General features: G+C 38.7%; 1 protein-coding gene across 2 annotated transcripts in view; it reads left to right on the top strand.

The window, feature by feature from the left end:
• Positions 1-253: 253 nt before the first annotated feature.
• farp2 (FERM, RhoGEF and pleckstrin domain protein 2) overlaps positions 254-8,852 on the top strand; it is a 126,754-nt gene continuing 118,155 nt past the window's right edge. The window contains exons 1-2 of one of the 2 annotated variants that reach the window (XM_062038849.1): positions 254-749; positions 4,148-4,359. In XM_062038849.1, coding sequence (XP_061894833.1) covers positions 4,159-4,359 — 201 coding nt within the window. In that variant the 5' untranslated portion in view covers positions 254-749; positions 4,148-4,158. The remainder of the gene's footprint in view (positions 750-4,147; positions 4,360-8,852) is intronic. The other variant, XM_062038850.1, reaches the window with a different exon arrangement.

Raw genomic sequence — 8,852 nt, 5'->3', positions numbered from 1 at the left:
TATATATATATATATATATATATATATATATATATATATATATATATATATATATATATTTCAAGTAAAAACAGTATCGGCATCAGCAATACTGGACCTGTATTTACTTTGGTTTGGGGTCGATACCAGAATAAGACCAACCCTTATTCACGCGGCTAATCTTCCACACCACTAGAGGGCGCTGCATTACCACCAGTCACCACTTTAACCCTGGACTTGGTCATCTTGAAGCAGACGGAACTTTTTATTTGTTCCTGCAACGCAAATGTGAGGATTGTAAAACACGTCTGGAGATTAGCATTCGTCTTTATTTGCGTGTTTACGGTAAACAAAAACCCTCATGCATGTCACCGGAGGGGGGTCGAACTTTAACCCACTTTGCAACCCCCATTAATGAATACCAACAGGTCCGGTTTGTTTGTGTGAACATGAATGTTTGACCCCTCAATAAAAGTCCACCGTGATTCGCGTGGTTCGCCAGGAGGAGAACATAATCCTGCCGCCGTCCATCAGGGCTAATTTGAGCCCAATGGGAGCTCAATTTTAGCCAGCCAGCGCTGCAACACGCTGCGGCGAATCAGAGGCCGTCTTGGCGCGGAAGCAGCCAATCAGACGCCGTCTTGGCACCAAGCAGCCAATCAGAACGTAGCGCCCAGTGCGCATTACTTTGGACGGCTGCACGGCGGCCATGGACGGGACGAGTCGTGTCCTTTAATGTGCCAAACTTCTAGAAGTTTCCTCTCCACACGGTGAGTCTTTTTCTTCTTCAACGTCTCATTTATGTCCGTGTACTTTCATACCGTCTTGGTTACTTTTCAGCGTGTATCGCGAAGTTGGCAAAATTCTAATCACCGACAGAAACAAACGCCACGTAAAAGTTTTTTTTCCTTCCATTATTATGACGTTTAGTTGTTGGTTTTGGATTAAATGACGTCATTGTGCGCTACTAGTTGCTATTACAGCAAATATGGATATATTTGTGACATCTGTGGGATACTAACCACCTTTTGGAATTGAACTTTCTTGGTTAGAACCAAACTACGGCCCGGGGGCCAATTTGTGACCCCTAACTACTTTTTTAACGTCCCGTGGTACATGCTAATATTAGCATGCTAGCATTTTTTTGCTAATTTTGCAGCTCCGTACTTGACGAATGATACATTTTATCATGCTAACTTTTTTTTTTAAAGCTAATATTTACACACGAGTACATGGTACTTGATGCAAGATACATTTGATTATGCTAGCTTTTTTTGAAGCACATTTTAGTAGGTACACACAAGAGTCATATTTTGGTACTTGACGAATAGATGGTAGCTTTTTTAAGCTAATTTCTGTGGGTATACACACGAGTCGTCGTATTTTGGTACTTGACGCATGATATATTTTATCATGCTAACTTTTTTTTAAAGCAAATTTTTGTAGGTATACACACAAGTCATATTTTGGTACTTGACGCACATGCTAGCTTTTTTTTTTAAAGCTAATTTTTGTTGGTATACACGAGTTATATTTTTGTACTTGACAAGTGATACATTTTATCATGCTAACTTTTTTTTAAAGCTAATTTTAGTAGGTATACACACAAGTCATATTTTGGTACTTGACAAATGATACATTTTATCATGCTACCTTTTTTTTTAAAGCTAATTTTTGTAGGTATACACACGAGTCATATTTTGGTACTTAACAAATGATACATTTTATCATGCTAACTTTTTTTTTTAAAGCTAATTTTAGTAGGTATACACACAAGTCATATTTTGGTACTTGAGGCACATGCAAGCTTTTTTTTTTTAAAGCTAATTTTTGTAGGTATACACACGAGTCGTATTTTGGTACTTGACGAATAGATGGTAGCTTTTTTTAAAGCTAATTTTTGTAGGTATACACACGAGTCGTATTTTGGTACATGACGAATAGATGGTAGCTTTTTTTAAGCAAATTTTTGTAGGTAAACACACGAGTCATATTTTGGTACTTGACGAATGATACATTTTATCATGCTAGCTTTTTTTTTTTTAAAGCTAATATTTGTAGGTATACACACAAGTCATATTTTGGTACTTGACACATATGCTAGCTTCTTTTTTTAAAAGCTAATATTTGTAGGTATACACACGAGTCATATTTTGGTACTTGACGCATATGCTAGCTTTTTTTTAAAAGCTATTTTTTGTAGGTATACACACGAGTCGTCGTATTTTGGTACTTGACGCATAATACATTTTATCATGCTAACTTTTTTTTTTAAAGCTAATTTTTGTAGGTATACACACGAGTCGTCGTATTTTGGTACTTGACGCATGATACATTTGATCATGCTAGCTTTTTTTTAAAGCTAATTTTTGTAGGTATACACACGAGTCATATTTTGATACTTGACAAATGATACATTTTATCATGCTAACTTTTTTTTTTAAAGCTAATTTTAGTAGGTATACACACAAGTCATATTTTGGTACTTGACGCACATGCAAGCTTTTTTTTTTTTAAAGCTAATTTTTGTAGGTATACACACGAGTCGTATTTTGGTACTTGACGAATAGATGGTAGCTTTTTTTAAGCTAATTTTTGTAGGTAAACACACGAGTCATATTTTGGTACTTGACGAATGATACATTTTATCATGCTAGCTTTTTTTTTAAAGCTAATATTTGTAGGTATACACACAAGTCATATTTTGGTACTTGACACATATGCTAGCTTCTTTTTTTAAAAGCTAATATTTGTAGGTATACACACGAGTCATATTTTGGTACTTGACGCATATGCTAGCTTTTTTTTTAAAAGCTATTTTTTGTAGGTATACACACGAGTCGTCGTATTTTGGTACTTGACGCATAATACATTTTATCATGCTAACTTTTTTTTTAAAGCTAATTTTTGTAGGTATACACACGAGTCGTCGTATTTTGGTACTTGACGCATGATACATTTTATCATGCTAGCTTTTTTTTAAAGCTAATTTTTGTAGGTATACACACGAGTCATATTTTGGTACTTGACGAATGATACATTTTATCATGCTAACTTTTTTTTTTAAAGCTAATTTTAGTAGGTATACACACAAGTCATATTTTGGTACTTGACGAATGATACATTTTATCATGCTAACTTTTTTTTTTAAAGCTACTTTTTGTAGGTATACACACGAGTCATATTTTGGTACTTGATGCATATGCTAGCTTTTTTTAAGCTAATTTGTCCCGTGAAAAACCGTTCGACCGCAACTCTCTAATAACTAAAGTTCCTTGGGTGAATAATGTAAACTCACTACACCGGTATGTTTTAGTGCTTCCATAGCGAGTCTACTGACAAATATAAGTAAGAACTTTACACTACTTTATATTAGAAATGGCAACAGCGGAGGATGAATGTCACATAACAAGAAGATAGAGGAAAAACAAGAAACTTATTGACTACAATGGCGGAGGCGCGCAAATTTTCAGGACTTATGCAGATCCCAAGTACAGATCAGCAGGTACCAGAAGTTAAGAAAAGTTGCTTTTGCATAATATTGTAAAACAAAACGCCAGATAATGTCTTACCTTATACACACACCATAATAATACTCCGATGTTGAAGCACATCAAGCGGTGTGGCTTCATAGCTACACGTATCTCTTATGTGTGACTGCCATCTACTGGTCACACATCATTTCACCATGTACCAAATAAAATAGCTTTGAGGTCGGTAAGCACAACCGAAATTATTCCGATATAGGGCGCACTGTCGAGTTTTGAGAAAATTAAAGGATTTGAAGTGCGCCTTATAGTCCGGAAAATACGGTAATATTGATATTATTCATTTTTTGTTTGACTACTTTTGGATTGTTTTGTGTCATGTTTGTGTGTCCTCTCAATTGCTGTGTTGATTGCTATTCTGAATGTTGCTGGGTTGGGAAGTAGGATGCTATTATTGTTGGATTAATTGTTGGACTGATTATTAGTAATAATTTTAAAAAAAAAACAATTTGCTGTACTGGGTTTAAAGGGGAAGAACTACAAAAATTGGCCCCCGCGTCCTTGGATTTGTGTGTCTGTGGCCCCCCAGTGTAGAAAGTGTTGTGCTTTAAAATATACACGTATGTCATTAGAGAGGCTAATAGCATCACTGATACATTGTTGTTGTGCGTCCCTCTCAGGAGCTGCCCTCATGGGGGAAATCGAGGGGTCATACCGGGCCCTGCAGACCCCCGGCACCCGGCTGGGAGCCCAGTTCAACGCGGGCATCAGCACGTTGGAGCCGGGCCAGACCCTCAGCGGCTACATGGTCGGCGAGTCCAACGGCCTGGCCCGCGGGCTCCAAGTCCGCGTCCAGGGTCTGGACGAGTCCCAGGAGTTCTTCGACCTGGACGTAAGTCTCTCCCGCTGGGATAAGTCTGGTGTTGGTCACACAGCAGGCGTGTTTGTGACAGCCAAAATCCCTTCCTGCGCCTTATGGCGTCTTATTTGTGCTTTCGCGGTTTTTTGAGGTTTCTGTCCTGTGGATTCTCCCGGAGCCCCGAGGAGGACTTGCTTGTTGGTGTTTACTCTCGTAGATAAGTGGTCTCTAATCTTTGATTGAAAACCAGTAACTCACAGAAGGTTTTAATGGATTTTTACTTTGCAGTGATTAACTTAACTGCTGACTCAATGTCCACTCAGCTTTGACAACAACTTATTGACTTGGAGGTTTGACACCATCTTTGTGACTTGGAGGTTTGACACCATCTTTGTGACTTGGAGGTTTGACACCATCTTTGTGACTTGGAGGTTTGACACCATCTTTGTGACTTGGAGGTTTGACACCATCTTTGTGACTTGGAGGTTTGACACCATCTTTGTGACTTGGAGGTTTGACACCATCTTTGTGACTTGGAGGTTTGACACCATCTTTGTGACTTGGAGGTTTGACACCATCTTTGTGACTTGGAGGTTTGACACCATCTTTGTGACTTGGAGGTTTGACACCATCTTTGTGACTTGGAGGTTTGACACCATCTTTGTGACTTGGAGGTTTGACACCATCTTTGTGACTTGGAGGTTTGACAACAACTTTGTGACTTGGAGGTTTGACACCATCTTTGTGACTTGGAGGTTTGACACCATCTTTGTGACTTGGAGGTTTGACACCATCTTTGTGACTTGGAGGTTTGACACCATCTTTGTGACTTGGAGGTTTGGCACCATCTTTGTGACTTGGAGGTTTGACACCATCTTTGTGACTTGGAGGTTTGAAACCATCTTTGTGACTTGGAGGTTTGACACCATCTTTGTGACTTGGAGGTTTGACACCATCTTTGTGACTTGGAGGTTTGACACCATCTTTGTGACTTGGAGGTTTGACACCATCTTTGTGACTTGGAGGTTTGACAACAACTTTGTGACTTGGAGGTTTGACAACAACTTATTGACTTGGAGGTTTGACACCATCTTTGTGACTTGGAGGTTTGACACCATCTTTGTGACTTGGAGGTTTGACAACAACTTATTGACTTGGAGGTTTGACACCATCCTTGTGACTTGGAGGTTTGACACCATCTTTGTGACTTGGAGGTTTGACACCATCTTTGTGACTTTGAGGTTTGACACCATCTTTGTGACTTTGAGGTTTGACACCATCTTTGTGACTTTGAGGTTTGACACCATCTTTGTGACTTGGAGGTTTGACACCATCTTTGTGACTTGGAGGTTTGACAACAACTTATTGACTTGGAGGTTTGACACCATCTTTGTGACTTGGAGGTTTGACACCACCTTTGTGACTTGGAGGTTTGACACCAACTTATTGACTTGGAGGTTTGACACCATCTTTGTGACTTGGAGGTTTGACAACAACTTATTGACTTGGAGGTTTGACACCATCTTTGTGACTTGGAGGTTTGACACCATCTTTGTGACTTGGAGGTTTGACAACAACTTATTGACTTGGAGGTTTGACACCATCTTTGTGACTTGGAGGTTTGACACCATCTTTGTGACTTGGAGGTTTGACAACAACTTATTGACTTGGAGGTTTGACAACAACTTATTGACTTGGAGGTTTGACACCATCTTTGTGACTTGGAGGTTTGACACCATCTTTGTGACTTGGAGGTTTGACAACAACTTATTGACTTGGAGGTTTGACAACAACTTATTGACTTGGAGGTTTGACACCATCTTTGTGACTTGGAGGTTTGACACCATCTTTGTGACTTGGAGGTTTGACAACAACTTATTGACTTGGAGGTTTGACAACAACTTATTGACTTGGAGGTTTGACACCATCTTTGTGACTTGGAGGTTTGACACCATCTTTGTGACTTGGAGGTTTGACAACAACTTATTGACTTGGAGGTTTGACACCATCTTTGTGACTTGGAGGTTTGACACCATCTTTGTGACTTGGAGGTTTGACACCATCTTTGTGACTTGGAGGTTTGACACCATCTTTGTGACTTGGAGGTTTGACAACAACTTATTGACTTGGAGGTTTGACACCACCTTTTTGACTTGGAGGTTTGACAACAACTTATTGACTTGGAGGTTTGACACCATCTTTGTGACTTGGAGGTTTGACACCATCTTTGTGACTTGGAGGTTTGACACCATCTTTGTGACTTGGAGGTTTGACACCATCTTTGTGACTTGGAGGTTTGACACCATCTTTGTGACTTGGAGGTTTGACACCATCTTTGTGACTTGGAGGTTTGACACCAACTTATTGACTTGGAGGTTTGACACCATCTTTGTGACTTGGAGGTTTGACACCATCTTTGTGACTTGGAGGTTTGACACCATCTTTGTGACTTGGAGGTTTGACACCATCTTTGTGACTTGGAGGTTTGACACCATCTTTGTGACTTGGAGGTTTGACACCATCTTTGTGACTTGGAGGTTTGACACCATCTTTGTGACTTGGAGGTTTGACACCATCTTTGTGACTTGGAGGTTTGACACCATCTTATTGACTTGGAGGTTTGACAACAACTTAGTGACTTGGAGGTTTGACAACAACTTAGTGACTTGGAGGTTTGACAACAACTTAGTGACTTGGAGGTTTGACAACAACTTATTGACTTGGAGGTTTGACAACAACTTATTGACTTGGAGGTTTGACAACAACTTTGTGACTTGGAGGTTTGACACCACCTTTGTGACTTGGAGGTTTGACACCACCTTTTCATCAGTTCTTTCAATCCCATCATGTCAGACCAGGGAGGCTTTGTTTCCATTCCTTTGTCAGTCTAGAGGAGCACTGGGGTTGTCCCCATGACAATATTATGGTACCGGTACCAAAAGGTATTTCCATACTTTTCTATATAGAGGGGACCACAGAAAAGTCATTAATGTCTTTATTGTAACAAAAAATCTTAGTGTACATTAAACATATGTTTATTATTGTAATTTAGTCCTTAATAATAATTATAATAATAATAATATATTTTATTTGTAAAAAGCACTTTACATTGAGCAAACAATCTCAAAGTGCTACAGTGTATAAAAAGATAATAAAAACAAATTAAAAAATATCTAAAAAAGGGCTTTTTTACAGAGAAGAGTTTTTCAGCCTTTTTTAAAAGTATTCACAGTCTGTGGTGCCCTCAGGTGGTCAGGGAGAGCGTTCCACAGACTGGGAGCGGCGGAGCAGAAAGCCCGGTCTCCCATTGTTCGTAGCCTTGTCCTCGGAGGTTGGAGGAGATTAGTCTGTCCGGAGCGGAGGTGTCGTGTGGAGGATTAAATAATATAGTGAACATACTAGACAACTTGTCTTTTAGTAGTAAGTAAACAAACAAAGACTCCTAATTAGTCTGCTGACGTATGCAGTAACATATTGTGTCATTTATACACCTATTATTTTGTACACATTATGAGGGACAAACTGTAAAAATTGATTATTAGTCTACTTGTTGATTTACTGTTAATATCTGCTTACTTTCTCTTTTAACATGTTCTATCGACACTTCTGTTAAAATGTAATAATCACTTATTCTTCTCTTCTTTGATACTTGACATTAGTTTTGGATGATACCACACATTTAGGTATGGATGCGATACCAAGTAGTTACAGGATCATACATTGGTCATATTCAAAGTCCTCATGTGTCCAGGGACGTATTTACTGACTTTATCGCCTATAACATGCTGGTTCTAGCTGTTGGGCTGTTTCTGGTTTTATATTTTATTTGTTTTTATTATCTTTTAATATTATTATTATTATTATTACTATTTTATTTTATTTTTTTACACTGTGGCACTTTGAGGTTGTTTGCTCAATGTAAAGTGCTTTTTACAAATAAAATCTATTATTATTTTTATTATTATTATTATTAACCCATCATATACTAAAGCCAAAAAAAAAGCCTGCTACTAGCAAAAACGAGTAAAACAACTCAAGTCTATGGAGAGCTTTTTTGCAAAGGGAAAAGGCCAGGGGCTCCCACTAATTCCACTGAGTTTGTTCATGTATTCATTTTTCATGCACTTATTTGCTATATTTATATGCCACACCTGGCACGGTCCGTGAAAATAATGCCTAGATACAGTCTGGTGTGCCGTGGTAGATTATCTCATTTCACCTATTTGGGTTACAAATATTTTTTGCAAACCAGTAATTATAGTCTGCAAATGATGTGTTGTTGTTGAGTGTCGGTGCTGTCTGGAGATCGGCAGAGTAACCGTGTAATACTCTTCCATATCAGTAGGTGGCAGCAGGTAGCTAATTGCTTTGTAGATGTCGGAAACAGCGGGAGGCAGCGTGCAGGTAAAAAGGTGTTTAATGCTTAAACCAAAAATAAACAAAAGGTGAGTGCCCCTAAGAAAAGGCATTGAAGCTTAGGGAAGGCTAAGCAGAACAAAACTAAAACTGAACTGGCTACAAAGTAA

The sequence above is a fragment of the Entelurus aequoreus genome, linkage group LG27 (assembly GCF_033978785.1).
Source record: "Entelurus aequoreus isolate RoL-2023_Sb linkage group LG27, RoL_Eaeq_v1.1, whole genome shotgun sequence".
Taxonomy (NCBI): Eukaryota; Metazoa; Chordata; class Actinopteri; order Syngnathiformes; family Syngnathidae; genus Entelurus; species Entelurus aequoreus.
This window is presented reverse-complemented; position numbering and strand designations above follow the sequence as displayed.